General features: G+C 42.1%; 1 protein-coding gene across 1 annotated transcript; it reads right to left on the bottom strand.

The window, feature by feature from the left end:
* Positions 1-15,198: 15,198 nt before the first annotated feature.
* LOC140076152 (olfactory receptor 5AR1-like) lies at positions 15,199-16,131 on the bottom strand. Its single transcript, XM_072122661.1, has one exon. The coding sequence runs from the start codon at positions 16,129-16,131 to the stop codon at positions 15,199-15,201; it is 933 nt and encodes a 310-aa protein (XP_071978762.1).
* Positions 16,132-16,818: the final 687 nt, after the last annotated feature.

The raw sequence follows: 16,818 nt of genomic DNA, 5'->3' as shown, positions 1-16,818 counted from the left end.
CTTCCTCAAGTCTACAATGAGGAGTGGACGTGGATGTCTGATATCTGTCAGGTGCTGAGGAGTCAACACAGATGGTCAGTGGCGATGCCGCCATCATCAGCCTCACCATCCCGCTGCTTGGCCTGTTGAAAAACTCTCTGATCAGCATGAAGTCGGAAGCTTTGCGCTCGTCACAAGAGACGGGGGAAGAAGATTCCCTTGTTGATAGCCAAAGCACCCTTAGGTCTGTTTCTCAGCGCATATCGGAGGAGGTGGAGGTGGAGGAGGAAGAGGAGGAGAATGTTGGCGAGACACAAGAGGGGACCATTGTTGAGTCCTTCACTGTTCAGCGTGTATGGGCAGAAGAAGAGGAGTTGGAGGAGTTGGAGGAGGAGGAAATGGACAGTCAGGCCAGTGAGGGGAGTGAATTCTTACGCGTTGGTACTCTGGCGCATATGGCAGATTTCATGCTAGGCTGCCTATCCCGTGACCCTCGCGTTCAAAGAATTTATTCCAGCACCGATTACTGGGTATTCACTCTCCTGGACCAACGGTACAAGCAAAATCTTTCCACTCTCATCCCTGGAGAGGAAAGGAGTGTGAGAATGCATGAATACCAGCAGGCCCTGGTGCACAAGCTGAAACACTATTTCCCTTCTGACAGCGCTAGCGGCAGAGTGCGTAGTTCTGCGGGACAAGTAGCGAGGGAGAGTAGGCGAGCAGGCAGCTTGTCCAGCACTGGCAAGGGTACGCTTTACAAGGCTTTTGCCAGCTTTATGTCACCCCAGCAAGACACTGTCACCTGTCCCCAGTCTCGGCAGAGTAGGGCTGAACTTTACAGAAAGATGGTGAGGGAGTACGTAGCTGACCATACCATCGTCCTCAATGATCACACAGCTCCCTACAACTACTGGGTTTCAAAGCTGGACATGTGGCACGAACTGGCGCTGTACGCCTTGGAGGTTCTTGCCTGCCCTGCCGCTAGCGTGTTGTCCGAGCGGGTTTTCAGTGCAGCTGGTGGCATCATCACCGATAAGCGTACACGCCTGTCGACTGACAGCGCTGACAGGCTGACGCTTATTAAGATGAATAAAGCCTGGATTTCTCATAATTTCCAATCTCCACCAGGTGAAGGAAGCTCAACCTGAATAATTTATCCACTCCTCCTCCTCCTCATTTTCCTCCTTCTCCTCCTCTTTGTACACTAAAGCAGAGGAAACTGGCTATTTTTTGACAGGGCCCACTGGCTCTAGCTATAGTACTTTATGCATTTAATTTTTCTGGAGGGCCACCTACCCGGTCCTCTGTTTTAAACAATTTTTGGGACTGCCACATACAGGCACTCAATCTATTCAATTTTTCTGGAGGGCCACCTACCTGCTCCTCTGGTTTGAAAACTTTTTTGGACTGCCACATACAGGCACTCAATCTATTTCATTTTTCTGGAGGGCCACCTACCTGCTCCTCTGGTTTGAAAACTTTTTTGGACTGCGCGTTCTCTGCGCTGGATTCGGGTCCGGCCGGGATTCATCAAAGCAGTTCCTCCGCCGTCCACCAGGTGGCGCTGCTGCGCTGAAGTCCGCTGGAATGCCTCGAAATACACCGGCCTATCCAGGATGAAGGTGAGTGAAATTTTCGCAACACAATTTTTTTTTTAAATGCGGCGGTTTTTCCGAATACGTCGGGTTTTCGTTCGGCCACGCCCCCCGATTTCCGCCGCATGCATACCGGCGCCGATGCGCCAAATTCTGATCGCGTGTGCCAAAAACCCGGGCCAATTCAGGTACAATCGGCGCAAATCGGAAATATTCGGGTAACACGTCGGAAAAACGCGAATCGGGCCCTTAGTAAATGACCCCCTATATCTCTAAGCGGATCATTTCTTCCAGGTTTCGCTTTTAAGGACCTATGAATCCTTTCAATTTTAATGGATTCGGCTTTTTCTTGGCCCAGAAGTGTGGAGAATATCTCTATGGCTAGCTTAGGCAGAGCTTCATGGGCATATGATTCGGGAAGCCCCCTGATGCGCACGTTATGTCGGCGGCTGCGATTTTCTAAATCTTCTGCTCGGAGAAGTGCCTCATTTATTAGGTTGTAGTGGATCGCTAAGGCCTCCTGCATTTTAACACTGTGCTGCAGTATCTCTGTCTGGGTAGTTTCCACCTGCTCGACTCTGTTGCCCATATGTTTTATGTCTATTTTAATCTCTGCTAATTCTCTGGCAATAGGGCTTAGAGCTTGAAATAGGACCTTCTTAATAAAGCCCCTGGAGGCTGGAGAGTCTGTGTCCTCACCTCTGGTTTCGGAGCCATTGCAGATGCTGTCAGCTTCAGAGTCCTCCTCTAGGCCTTGCTCTGCTGCTACTCCGGGGGCCATCTTGGAACCTCGTGCCGGAGAGACCGCGAGCTTCTTTCTGAGGTATTTTTCTAAGTCACCCTGGGTTTTGCTTCCTCTGGGAGCGCTTGGTGTGTCCCTGGTCTTATCCTTGCCGAGTCTGCCCATTTTCGTAGGATATTAGGTGATATTTTGGTGTCCCGAAGCGAGGTGAGCGAGGAGCACGGGATCTATCTCCGCTCGCGGCCAAGCTCCGCCCCTCCAGACTGGGCAGACTGGTTTGAGCTGATAGAAAGGCAACAGTGACTCAAATTGCCACCCGTTACAACCAAGGTAGGCAGAAGAGCATCTCTGAACGCACAGTATGTCGACCCCCTTTTGCCTTCAGAACTGCCTCAATTCTTCGTGGCATAGATTCAACAAGGTGCTGGAAGCATTCCTCAGAGATTTTGATCCATATTGACATGATGGCATCACACAGTTGCCACAGATTTGTCAGCTGCACATCCATGATGCGAATCTCCCGTTCCACCACATCCCGAAGATGCTCTATTGGATTGAGATCTGGTGACTGTGGAGGCCATTTGAGTACAGTGAACTCATTGTCATGTTCAAGAAACCAGTCTGAGATGATTCCAGCTTTATGACATGGCGCATTATCCTGCTGAAAGTAGCCATCAGATGATGGGTACATTGTGGTCATAAAGGGATGGACATGGTTAGCAACAATACTCAGGTAGGCTGTGGCATTGCAACAATGCTCAATTGGTACCAAGGGGCCCAAAGAGTGGCAAGAAAATATTCCCCACACCATGACACCACCACCAGCCTGAACCGTTGATACAAGGCAGGATGGATCCATGCTTTCATGTTGTTGACGCCAAATTCTGACCCTACCATCCGAATGTTGCAGCAGAAATCGAGACTCATCAGACCAGGCAACGTTTTTCCAATCTTCTACTGTCCAATTTCGATGAGCTTGTGCAAATTGTAGCCTCAGTTTCCTGTTCTTAGCTGAAAGGAGTGGCACCGATGTGGTCTTCTGCTGCTGTAGCCCATCTGCCTCAGAATTCGACGTACTGTGCATTCAGAGATGCTCTTCTGGCTACCTTGGTTGTAACGGGTGGCAATTTGAGTCACTGTTGCCTTTCTATCAGCTCGAACCAGTCTGCCCATTCTCCTCTGACCTCTGGCATCAACAAGGCATTTCCGCCCACAGAACTGCCGCTCACTGGATGTTTTTTCTTTTTCGGACCATTCTCTGTAAACCCTAGAGATGGTTGTGCGTGAAAATCCCAGTAGATCAGCAGTTTCTGAAATACTCAGACCAGCCCTTCTGGCACCAACAACCATGCCACGTTCAAAGGCACTCAAATCACCTTTCTTCCCCATACTGATGCTCGGTTTGAACTGCAGGAGATTGTCTTGACCATGTCTACATGCCTAAATGCACTGAGTTGCCGCCATGTGATTGGCTGATTAGAAATTAAGTGTTAACGAGCAGTTGGACAGGTGTACCTAATAAAGTGGCCGGTGAGTGTAATCCCAGTCCTATTCCCCAATCTCCCATCTTCTTCCATCCAACCCCTCTCACATGCTCATTCTAGAAACTTAAATTTGTTCTGTAAACAAAATAAAACGAGATATCCTAATGGCCCCTCCTCCTACCTGACCTCCCCTCGCCACACCCTGATAAAGACTAAAAGTGTATGACCACTCTGAAACTGTAAAACGCCTCATTTTACAATGCTGTCCTATGCTAACGTTGTAACTATGCAAGTAACGCTACTTCCCTATGTATAACCGTTTGAAAACAATAAATAAAAAATGTGGATAGACAGAGGAATCTCCACAATAGCAGACATAACAATGGAAGGAAGGGTTAAAGCAGCAAATGTTACTATGCAGGAATTTAATATCCCAAGTCTTCTACACAGCACCAATGAGAGAATATGCACAAGCATAACCTCCACGTATCCACACTGCCAAAAGGATTGAGCTCCTACCTACTTGATGAAAAATACCAGGGTTTTGATTTCACTAGGCAAATGTATGGAGACCTGGCTGGAGGGAGACTTCTAAGTTAGCACATATCCTCAAATGGGAAAAAGATCTTGGCAAGGAATTCTCTGACACCCAGTGGGACAAGGCCTTCAAATAGGCTAACAAAGTCTCACAGTCCACAAATCTGACCAAGGTCCAACAACAAATTCTAACCAGATGGTACTATACCAACTATTAAGGATATTTCCAGGGATGTCAGATGTGTTGGAGAATCTGTGGTCATAGTGGGTCGATCTTTCACATCTTCTGGTTGCCATCAACCAAAAAACAAAAAAGCTCTGTAGCGTGTGACTCACCTCCGAAACGTCACACTAGACCATACGGGCGTCGGTTGCTCAGTGAAAAGCCATGATCTCCTAGCGTGCTACAATTTTATGGACAATTGACACTGTTTGCCGAAGATATGGTGATGTACTGGTGTTTTATGTCTTTTCACATTTGGATATAAAGAAAAATTGATTTATATTGCTGACTCTGGTCATATGTCTCTAAACATCTTCTGGTTGCCCCATACTGGAACCCTTGTGTGGCACAACTTTTGAAATGCTATCATTCTGCTACTAGGAATCACTGAATTTTCCCTACAAAAACAGAATTTTTTTTGGCCATACCCTTCAGGCAGCCAAACTATTGATTGCTAGATAATGGAAGTCCCCTTCCCCTCACTACCAGCACTGAGAGAAATTCTAGAACTACACTGTGTTTATTAGAAAACATTGGCCCTCAGAAGGAAAATTCTTCCAGCCTACTACTTAACCTGGGGTCCCTGGCTTCTGGTAACAGACATTGTCAGAACAGAGATTCCCACACTCACGTGCTAAGGCCCAACATGAAGTGAACAAAATGACCTACGAATAGATAAGTAGGCAGTCCCTTTTTTGGTATCCCCCAACATTAAACCTGTAGACTAAGATAACCACACAAAAGATGTGTGAGAGTTTGTTGATTCCAATGAGATATCAAGTACTGAAACTGACTAGCTAAAAACTAAACCTGCTATATGTTCCTCTCTATTCTTCGTCACTTTTCTAATTGAAAAAAACGATTATTAGACAAATATATTCAAAACTGACCCAATAAAAATGTGTAAAAAAATTACAAGACTTAAAGACTTTAATATGTAAAAAATTACAATGTGTAAGAATAACAATTTTAAGTGTCATTAAACTTGATAATTTTCTTTACTAATGATAAGCAAAAAAATAAAGATGTCAAACCATCTCTGAAACGGAAACTGGTCTTACCAAATTGGAGACTCCAAACCCCCCTGACTTGTACATGTTTTGGCAGTCAAAGATATACTTTATTTAAAAGCATCCTTTCTAAGGCTGAGAAAATTTAAAATATTTCCAATTATCCCTCCCAATAGGTGTTAAATTCGTAGAAACCTACAGCTCAGTTTGAAGAAACACACTTGAAAGAGCCCTACAAATTTTACCCCTTCACCTTTCCTCTGCAGTTATATATTTCTCCACTTTACTCAGAAATTACAGGTGGACCATCCTCTCCACCATAGTAGTCACAGCATGTATAATGTCCCGCGGGAAAGGTCATCACTAAATTTAGCTCCAGTTGGTTCTCTGTTCCGCTGGAGAGAGTCAGGATTGGTCTCCGATGCTACCTTTAAACTTCCTTTCCCTTTAACCCCTTAAGGACGCAGCCATTTTACAGCTTAAGGCTCAGCCCGATTTTTTGGATTCTGACTTGCTTCGCTTTATATGGTTATAACTTTTGAACACTGTTACTTATCAAAACGATTCTGAGATTGTTTTTTCCCCACATGTTGTACTTCATTTTAGTGGTAAATTTTGGCAGATAAGTTTTGCGTTTATTTACAAAAAAAAGAAAATATGATAAATTTTTTGAAAAATTTGCCATTTTCGAAATTCTAAATCACCGCGTTTTCAGGCAGATAGATTTACCAGCTAAATAACTTGCAGAATAACATTTCCCATTTGTCTACTTTACATTTTCATAATTTCTGAAATATCTGGATAATTTATTTTGACGTCACGCGGCTTACAAATAGAATATCGCTTTTCCGGATTTTCAGAATTGACTATTTTGGGGATAAATACAGTTTTGAATGAAATTTTACATATTTAGCATCAAAACCCCCTATATAATCTACCCATTTTCAAATCTGCACCCCTCAAGCTATCAGAAACAGCTTTTACGAAGATTGTTAACCCCTTGAGATCTTCATAGTAATTGAATCAAAATGGAGGTGAAATTTAGAATGGTCATATTGTTCCCTTATACGTTCATTTAGCACCAAAATTTACACATTTCCAAAATATAAAAAGAGAAAACCCACCATACAATTTGTTCTGCAATTTCTCCTGAGTACAAAGACCCCCCACATGTGGCCGTTACTTGTTTTATGGGGGCACAGCGAGGCGCAGAAGGGAAGGAGGGCGCTGCAGCTGCCAGGAATTTAGTTTCCTCATTGGCCCCTTTTGAAGGCTATAAAATTTTCGCTTTTTCGTTATTGGGGCCATGTGACGGCATTTTTTTTGCGGGATGAGATGCTTTTTCCATTGTTACCATTTTGGGGTTGGTATCACCTATTGTTGAAAATTTAGGAACTTTTTTTGAGGGCAGGAGTAGAAAAGCATCAATTCTGTACTGGATTTTTGACTTTTTTTTTTTTGGTGTTCACCGTATAGACTAATAGTCATGTTATCTTTATTCTATGGGTTGATACGATTACGGGGATACCAGACATGAATATATTTTCTTACGTTTTACTAAATTTGTCAAACAAAACCCTAATGTGGGGAAAAATCTATAATTTTTGTATTGCCATCTTCCAAGTGGCATAACTTTGTTACGTTTTTGGCTACGGAGCTGGTTGATGGCTTGTTTTTTGCGGGACATGTTGTACTTTGCACCAGTATCATGTCTGAGTACATATGGTTTTTTGGTCGCATTTTATATCATTTTTTGTGGGATTGAAAAGGTAAAAATCATAATTTTTGGAGGGTTTATAACAGTTTTTTTTTACGGCGTTTATCGTGGGGGTTCAATAATGATTTACTTTTATTCTACGGGTTGTTACGGACGCGGTGATACTATATATGTGGGGTTTGTGTTATGATTTAGACTTTTTTTTTGAGTTATATGTCTCTTTATATGTTTTGGGGGTTTGGGGCATTTTTAGTGATTTATGACTTTATTTTTTTATTGAATAACTTTTTTTTTTACTTTTTCACTTTTATACCATGGGACATGAAGAAGCAATCTTCTGATTGCTTCTTCATGATAATATTCTGCAATACTCATGTATTGCAGAGTATTATCAGTGTCAGCCTATGCACTTGCATAGGCTGGCACTTTGCCAGTAAGATGACGTCACAGACGCCATCTTACTGGCAATTCTTGCTAGTAACTCTGGGGTCCAGATCGGACCCCAGAGTTACTATAGCAACGATCGGCGCCCCCCGAAAACGGTTCGGGGGGGCCGATCGTGGGGGAAAGACCCCCCAGATACTTGTTAGATGCCACGGTCGCGCTGACCGCGGCATCTAACGGGTTAAGCACCCGCGATCGGAGACAACTCCGATCGCGGGTGTTACACTGGGGTGCCGGCTATTAGTTACAGCCGGCACCCCGTGTTTCCCGATGCCGGTTCGGCTCTGATCCAGAGCCGAGCCGGCATAGGAGCCGTGGCGGATATATCCGCCACTGAGCGCTAAGTCACTGCGCTCCGTGGCGGATATATCCGCCGCGGAGCGCGAAGGGGTTAAAACTGGAATTCCCCTGGTTTGACATATATCCAATAGTTATCCTTTGCTGCCACCTATCCAATTGGGTATTGACACCTGCAGTACAATATGCCTATTGCTAAAGGGTTAAAAAGAAGATGTTTTTGTTATGTTGCAACATTTGTAATCTTTCTTGCAGAATCTCAGGCTTGTGATTGGTTAGTGATCTTGTGTTTTTTGTCGCCTCCCTCAGAGTGATAACGCTTTGCTTAGTCTGCATCTTTGTGTGCTCATACCAAGAAGACTGCCACCTTGCTGTCCAAGCAGCAGAGCGAGTCAGGTTCCTACTAGCCAACCCTTAACTGGACTCTAGAGCTGAGGCACTTTAACATTTCTGATCCACAGCCAACTTATCCACTGCATTGTGTGTGGCTGCAGGATGGACCATTTTAAAACCTGTTACCTGCTGCTGCCTTGTGCTGTGTGCCATTAACCTCTTAACGCTCAGCGTCCGATATATCCGATATATCGGACGCTGAGCTCAGTGACTTAGCGCTCAGCGTCCGATATATCAGACGCTGAGCTGATGCCGGTTCGGCTCAAGATCTTAGTCGAACCAGCATCAGGAAAGACGGGGTGCTGGCTGTGACTGATAGCCGGCACCCCAGTGTAACACCCGCGATCGGAGTTGTCTCCAATCGCGGGTACTTAACCCGTTAAATGCCGCAGTCAGCACGACCGCGGCATCTAACATGCATCTGGGGGGTCTTTCCCCCACGATCGCCCCCCCCCCCGAACCGTTTTCGGGGGGGGGGGGGCGCCGATCGTTGCTATAGCAACTCTGGGGTCCGATCTTGCAAGAATTGCCGTTAAGATGGCGTCTGTGACATCATCTTACTGGCACAGTGCCAGCCTATGCAAGTGTATAGGCCGACACTGATAATATTCTGCAATTCATCAGTATTGCAGAATATTATCATGAACAAGCAATCAGATGATTGCTTGTTCATGTCCCATGGTATAAAAGTGAAAAAGTAAAAAAAAAAAGTTATTCAATAAAAAAATAAAGTCATAAATCACTAAAAATGCCCCAAACCCCCAAAACATATAAAGAGACATATAACTCAAAATAAAGTCTAAATCATAACACAAACCCCACATATATAGTACCACCGCGCCCGTAACAACCCGTAGAATAAAAGTAAATCATTATTGAACCCCCACGATAAACGCCGTAAAAAAAAAACTGTTATAAACCTTCCAAAAATTATGATTTTTACCTTTTCAATCCCACAAAAAATGCTATAAAATGTGATCAAAAAACCATATGTACATGATACTGGTGCAAAGTACAACATGTCCCGCAAAAAACAAGCCATCAACCAGCTCCGTAGCCAAAAAAGTAACAATGTTATGCCACTTGGAAGACGACAATACATAAATGATAGATTTTTCCCCACATTAGGGTTTTGTTTGACAAATTTAGTAAAACTTAAGAAAATATATTCATGTCTGCTATCCCCGTAATTGTATCAACCCATAGAATAAAGATAACATGATTATTAGTCTATACGGTGAACACCAAAAAAAAAAAAGTACAAAAATCCAGTACAGAATTGATGCTTTTCTACTGCTGCCCTCAAAAAAAGTTCCTAAATTTTCAACAATAGGTGATACCAACCCCAAAATGGTAACAATGGAAAAAGCATCTCATCCCGCAAAAAAATGGCATCACATGGCCCCAATAACGAAAAAGCGAAAATTTTATAGCCTTCAAAAGGGGCCAATGAGGAAACTAAAATCCTAGCAGCTGCAGGGCGCTCCTTCCCTTCTGCGCCTCGCTGTGTGCCGATAAAACAAGTCACAGCCACATGTGGGGGGTCTTTGTACTCAGGAGAAATTGCAGAACAAATTGTATGGTGGGTTTTCTCTTTTTATATTTTGGAAATGTATAAATTTTAGGGCTAAATGAACGTATAAGGGAACAATATGACCATTCTAAATTTCACCTCCATTTTGATTCAATTACTATGAAGATCTCAAGGGGTTAGCAATCTTCGTAAAAGCTGTTTCTGATAGCTTGAGGGGTGCAGATTTGAAAATGGGTTGGTTATATAGGGGGTTTTGATGCTAAATATGTAAAATTTCATTCAAAACTGTATTTATCCCCAAAATAGTCAATTCTGAAAATCCGGAAAAGCGATATTCTCTTTGTAAGCCGCGTGACATCAAAATAAATTATCCAAACATTTCAGAAATTATGAAATTGTAAAGTAAACAAATGGGAAATGTTATTCAGCAACTTATTTAGGTGGTAAATCTATCTGCATGAAAACGCAATGATTTTGAATTTCGAAAATGGCAAATTTTTCAAAAAATTTATCATATTTTCTTTTTTTTTGTAAATAAACGCAAAACTTATCTGCCAAAATTTACCACTAAAATGAAGTACAACATGTGGGGAAAAAACACTCTCAGAATCGTTTTGATAAGTAACAGTGTTCAAAAGTTATAACCATATAAAGCGAAGCAAGTCAGAATCCAAAAAATCGGGCTGAGCCTTAAGCTACAAAATGGCTGCGTCCTTAAGGGGTTAAAGAAACTTTGACTGATCTATTTCAAGATTTCCATCTCCAAGTATGTTCCCGGGTTAGTCCTGTCTCTAACACCATTGGCCTTTCGTTCACCATCTGCATGGGGATCCAATCATAACACACACTGGGAGTGCCACAAGGGGATCCATTCTCTATATTGTGACCTCCCCCTCTTCTAGCATCTCCCATCTGGCTCTGACAGGCATGGAAAGGCCTGTTCCTGTGGAACAAGCCATAATTCTGGTGCTAGGCCGCAACCACAAGCCAGCTACTCTGGTCCCTGGGAATCCAGCTGCCCCCACATTGCAGTGAGGCCCTGTATTTTATAGTCATGAGGGATTCATTAGTTTCCATCAATAGTCACATCAGATGGCCCTTTCCTAAGTTTTTTTCCCTTTAGCCTTTTTTGAAAAGAGCTGCCTGCTGAGCAGTTTATTGGAAAAGCTGGACACAACTGGTGACCTTATACTGTAACTCTCATATTGAGAGCAAAGCTAGATCAAAAGAGCTTTACATTTGTGTTTAAATATCTTGTGGTTTTTTAAAAAATCTGACTTCTGCATAGGTACAGCCCTATAATTTAATGGTACAACATAGGAAATACTACCTTGTACAACTGAACTTAATTCTCTGGACTCAAATACCAAAGTCCTGGTAGTGTTGACCACAGTAAGATATTATTGGCAAGCCTGATTTTCATGACACCAGGTTCAGAGTATTCTCAGGAATTTAAGATCAGTTACAGCCATTTTGTCTCCTGATGGTTCAATGTGAACAGGGAATATGAAATCCAATGGCCAGGTCTCACCACTCAATAATTTTTGATAAAACGGCTCTATTACATATCTACCACTTCTAATGGACCTGTGTAATGGTACAACATTTTTTGTGACCTTTAAGTCCTTTTGTCACCTTATAATGAAAAGACCAGGCAGTGACATCATTGTAATATATAGTGAGATAGCAGATAGATAGATAGATAGATAGATAGGAGATAGATAGATAGATAGATAGATAGATAGATAGATAGATAGATAAAACTTTATTGATCCTCAAAGAGGAAATTCTTGTCATTACAGCAGCATTTAAAAACAACATAAAATATGAAAGACATAATAATTGGGTACAATACAACAACAACAACAACGACCCCTACAGTAATAGGTACATGTTGTTGGAGTTAGCAATATTAACCTTTTCTTATACAGCTCCAAAATATTTTGCAGCACTTTACAAGTTATAGGTTACATATACAGGCATACAATTCACAATAGCATGTAATAAATCAATCATCAATTAAATAAATGGAGGGGGAGGTGTCTGCCTACAATCTTTGAGTAAGGCCAAATGAAAATGGACACTTTATGGGCCATAAACAAGGAAACATGATCTCTTGTTTGTAACCCATTTGTCACATGCTTACAGAAAATAACAGTGACCACAAAGGCGGCCAGGACAAGGAACTGCTCTGTTATTTGCGGCATGGGCAGCCTATCGGCAGTATGGTGCATGCACTGGTCATTGGCATGAGCCAAGAGAAAGTAATGGGAACACGTGTTACAGCTAGTACCCATCCAAAAAAATGTATTTGTGGACATGAGGTCTAAGGGTCAGTTTGCATTGCATGCATGTCACGTTAGGTTTATTTACCCTCAAGTCAGTACAATTGATGTCAAAACTGATGCAGAGATGCTTCAGATCAGAGGATAAAAAACTGATGACAACAATTATATGAAAATAGATGAAATAAAGGAGTTTAATGTGCTTGTGAAATGGTCCGCCTAGCTTGTGAATACAAAGGGTGGAATTTATGCAAAATATCTGAATTATTATAATTGTAAAGTATTTCTTGTCAAGGTTTTAGAATTTATGAACATGTGCTACTTTTTGGGGTGTTGTATGACTCTTTGGAAAGTATCTGTGCCAGTCTTTAGTGGACAGCTCTCTTGTGGTATGCTTAGACACACTGGCGGACATTTATTATCCATCTGTTTTCTGGTGGAGAAGGCACATAAATCTCTCCTACTACTAGTTTTTTTGTTTCCCTGACCCACAGCCACTTGCGGTGTTTTGGGGCAGGGAGCATGGAAGGGAATGGGTCATGAATGCTCGTAGACATGTGGAGAAGACAGTGGCAAAATTCTTCTTATCTTCAGACACGGTTTATACATTGGGGGTCATTCACTAAGGGCCCGATTCGCGTTTTCCTGACGTGTAACCCGAATATTTCCGATTTGCGCCGATTTTCCCTGTATTGCCCCGGGATTTTGGCGCACGCGATCGGATTTTGGCGCATCGGCACTGGCATGCACGCGACGGAAATCGGGGGGACGTGGCCGACGGATTTGGAAAAAACGCTGCATTTAAAAAACAAAAAGTGTCGCGGAGCTTGCACTTACCTTCACTCAGCCCGGCTCAGTGTACTTGAGTGCGTTCCGATGCTCTTCAGCGCAGCAGCGCCACCTGGTGGACGTCAGAGGAACTGCCTTAGTGAATCCCGGCCGGACCCGAATCCACCGCAGAGAACGCGCCGCTGGATCGCGAATGGGCCGGGTAAGTAAATCTGCCCCATTATGTCCAAACTGGCAGGGATTGTGCCTGTATTTAATAAAAAACCAGAACCTTTTAGTACATACAAGTGCTGGACCGCTGGGAGGGACATTAAGACTCAAAATGCCAGTCTTAATTAATTCCCCACACACTGTGTCACAAATACCCTCTTGAAACAAACCAACAATTTCTCAACATGCTTTCATACAACTTTTTGTGCAGTAACAAACTCAAAACCATTTTGGTCAGTTTCTTTGACAATGTCTTAAAGGGAACCTGTCACCAGGAGACCCATTTTTAGCACTCCCCCAGTACCCACAGAGCATAGTACATACACTGCCAAAGTGATTTTGTATAAAAAATTGGTTTTACAGAAAAAAAGATATGTTATACGGTACCTTTCATTAGCATCTGCTGTGTGACTAGGTAGTTGCCCAATGGGAGGGGCTGGAAAGGAGCAGTTCCCCCCACCCTTGGGAAACATGTGACCTTTTCAAATATATGAATAACTCCCCACACTCGGGATTGGCTGTAGAGGAGCAGGGGGCGTCGCTAAGCCAAGTGATGGGTGTTGTCATATATTTGAAAAGGTCACATAGAGTAGCTGTTCCCCAAGGGTGGGGGGGAACTGCTCCTTTCCAGCCCCTCCCATTTGGCAACTGCCTAATCACACAGCACATGCTAATGAAAGGTACAATATAACATATCTTTTTTTCTGTAAAACCAATTTTTAATACAAAAACACTTTGGCAGCGTATGTACTATGCTCTGTGGGGACTGGGGGAGTGCTAAAAATGGGTCTCCTGGTGACAGGTTCCTTTTAAAGTCACACTAGGCAGAGGAAGCCATAAAAGGTGTTTCATATTTCCTTGGGTTCTTTTATATTGAGTGCCAGATTTTAAAGTGTTGTGCTAAATTTGAATACATTTGTTGCAGGCCCAATAGCAACATAAAAAGCTTGCACGAGTAAAAAAAAAATTACTCCCAAAGCTTATCTAGTTATCTCAGCCCGAACATGGATGGGAATGTTATCAGGTCCTGGGGGATAGTTTTGAGAGGAAGAGTAGGTCAGTGTAAACAAGCCTCTCGTAAGAGATGTGTTTCATTGGAAACGTTTGAAACTATTAAAGTTGGGTTTTAATCTACTTGCCTATAGATGAAGAGGTTGTTCTGACTTCCCACCCCTTCAAAAGTTCTCTTGTCGCCAGTCCAGTTAGTTCTATATGACAACAGAAGAACTCAATGAAATTGAGTCACTAGTGCAAAAAATGTCTCGAATTTGGTGTTTTTAAGTTTTTCAAGTTAAGTCCCTTGGAAGATTACCTGTTGTCCATCAAGGCATCGGTAACCTCTAATTCAAAGTAATATATCTCTTGCTACCACTGGTGGCCATATCATTTGAACAGGTATACATATTTTTAAAATCAAAGACCATCTTGACCATCTTGGTTAAGCAGCATTGAAATGAGGTGTGCTATTCAGTTTGTGTACTTGATGAGAGTTCCTCAAGGAAAAATATTTGGAACATAACCCTGTTGGCCAGTGTTGTACCAGTCCCCCCAATTCTGTTTCTAACCATCATCTCCGAGGCTACTTGTATAATGGTCCCTCCCAATTCCTTGGCACAATGAAGATGCTTTACCTGCTACTCTTATCATTCTAGGAGTCCTCCAGGACTATAAAAACCAGGTCCTCATTTCTTCCAGAAACCGTTCTCCCTTCTGTAAAGCATCTTCATTAGGACCAGCACTTGAGAGGGGCCATTATACAAGTCGCCTCAGAGGTTATGATTAGAAAAAGAATTGGGGGGAGCGATACAACATTGGCAAAGAGGTTTGTGTTACATATATTTATCTTACTGTTTTTGTAGGGCCATGAAATATTGATGTTTTTGCCTTCCTTTTATATTTAGATTCTGTTTTAAAAAATGAAAGTGATTTCATGATGGATATCCTAATAAACATTTCTCTTTACATTGGTTTAGCATAGCTCATGATCAATTTCAGGGCCCTCTTAACATCCTTATTCTTAAGACTGTAAATCAGGGGATTGAGTATAGGGACAGCAGCTGTGTTGAAAAGAGCAAAAATTTTCTTAGTCTCTAAGGTGCTACTAACGTTTGGGGTAAGATATTGGCTGAACAGTGTTGTATATAGTAAAGCGACCACCGTGAGATGTGAAGAACATGTGTAGAAGGCCTTGAGTCTTCCCGAGCTGGAACGTATCTTTAGTATTTCATATACAATAAACATATAAGATACAAATGTCAGGATAAATGGTATCAGGATCAGGGTAAGAAGACCCTCGATGAAGAGGAGAAACTCCAGAAAAGAAGTGTCATTGCAGGAAATTTTCATGATTGGGACAATGTCACAGAAGAAGTGGTTGACTTCAATGGAGGAATAGCAAGTGAAGTTGCAAATGATAACAGTGAAAGGAGTGACTTGCAAAGATCCAAAAATCCAACAGGCAGAGGCCAATGTGGCACATATACCTGTACTCATAACCATGTGATATTGAAGGGGTTTACAGATGGCCACATAGCGATCATATCCCATGGCCACTAGTATTAATAGGTTAGTACTAGCTAAAGAGCCAAACATATGCATCTGCCCCATGCAATAAGAGAAGGACACAGTTCTGTCAGCTGTAATAAAATGAATCAAGATGTTATGTAACACAACAGTGGAACAACTTATGTCCAATATTGACAAGTTGCAGAGGAAGAAATACATGGGAGTGTGGAGCTGAGGGTCCTGACATGCAACGAGAATAGTCAAGTTACCAGATAAGATTAAGAGATAAATCAGGAGAACCAGAATAAAGATCAGAAGTTTAAGTTGGGGGTCATCGGATATCCCCTTGATAATGAAATATCTGACCAGTGTTTGGTTTTCATTCATTGTGGCCAAATATTCACATCAAATAGGTGTAACTTACAAACAGTAGATGAACATAAGATACCGATAACATTTATAATAACACAAGCCATAAAAGGAGGGGATGACTGGTTGAGTTATGACTGACCAAGGACCCTGGAAAAGGAACCAAAGGAACTATTGTAAAATTTATTTTATCAGTTTTTAATAGTTTTTCATTAATTTGCTGAATCTGCCTGCAATTGTACACTGAAGAGAAAAAGAAAATAAGAATAAAGGTATGGTATTTATGGTAATATAAAAAATTTAATCATAAATTGTACAATATTTTTTTGTACACCATCAACATATGATGCAGTGACTGATCAAAATTCTATACCATTCATACAAGATCATGTCCAACGCAGATTGTGTCTGAGTCAGGATCAAGATATATAATTTAAGTTTTTTTTCATATAGGCATACTACATGAAACATCACCTGTTAGAACAATACTTTCTTAAAAATCTGCTCTTTAAAAACAAATCCCAGGCAAATCTCAAAAAGTGATTAAGTCTCCCAGATCAGACCACAAAAGAAATAAAGAGCCTGGACTAAATCTAAAAATTCATTTAAAGCCCAGGCTATGTCCCAATATTGGCTTAGGTAGCACACCAGATGCTAATGCAGACCCTAGACTAAGCCCCTAAATAGATCCCCAAATTATTTCTA

The sequence above is a fragment of the Engystomops pustulosus genome, chromosome 8 (genome assembly GCF_040894005.1).
Source record: "Engystomops pustulosus chromosome 8, aEngPut4.maternal, whole genome shotgun sequence".
NCBI classification, from domain to species: domain Eukaryota; kingdom Metazoa; phylum Chordata; class Amphibia; order Anura; family Leptodactylidae; genus Engystomops; species Engystomops pustulosus.
The sequence above is the reverse complement of the archived record's forward strand: the minus strand, read 5'-3'. Positions and strand labels throughout refer to the sequence as shown.

Bases quoted from the DNA above. Each gene is read 5' to 3' on its own strand.
- LOC140076152 (XM_072122661.1), bottom strand. From the start codon at position 16,131: ATGAATGAAAACCAAACACTGGTCAGATATTTCATTATCAAGGGGATA.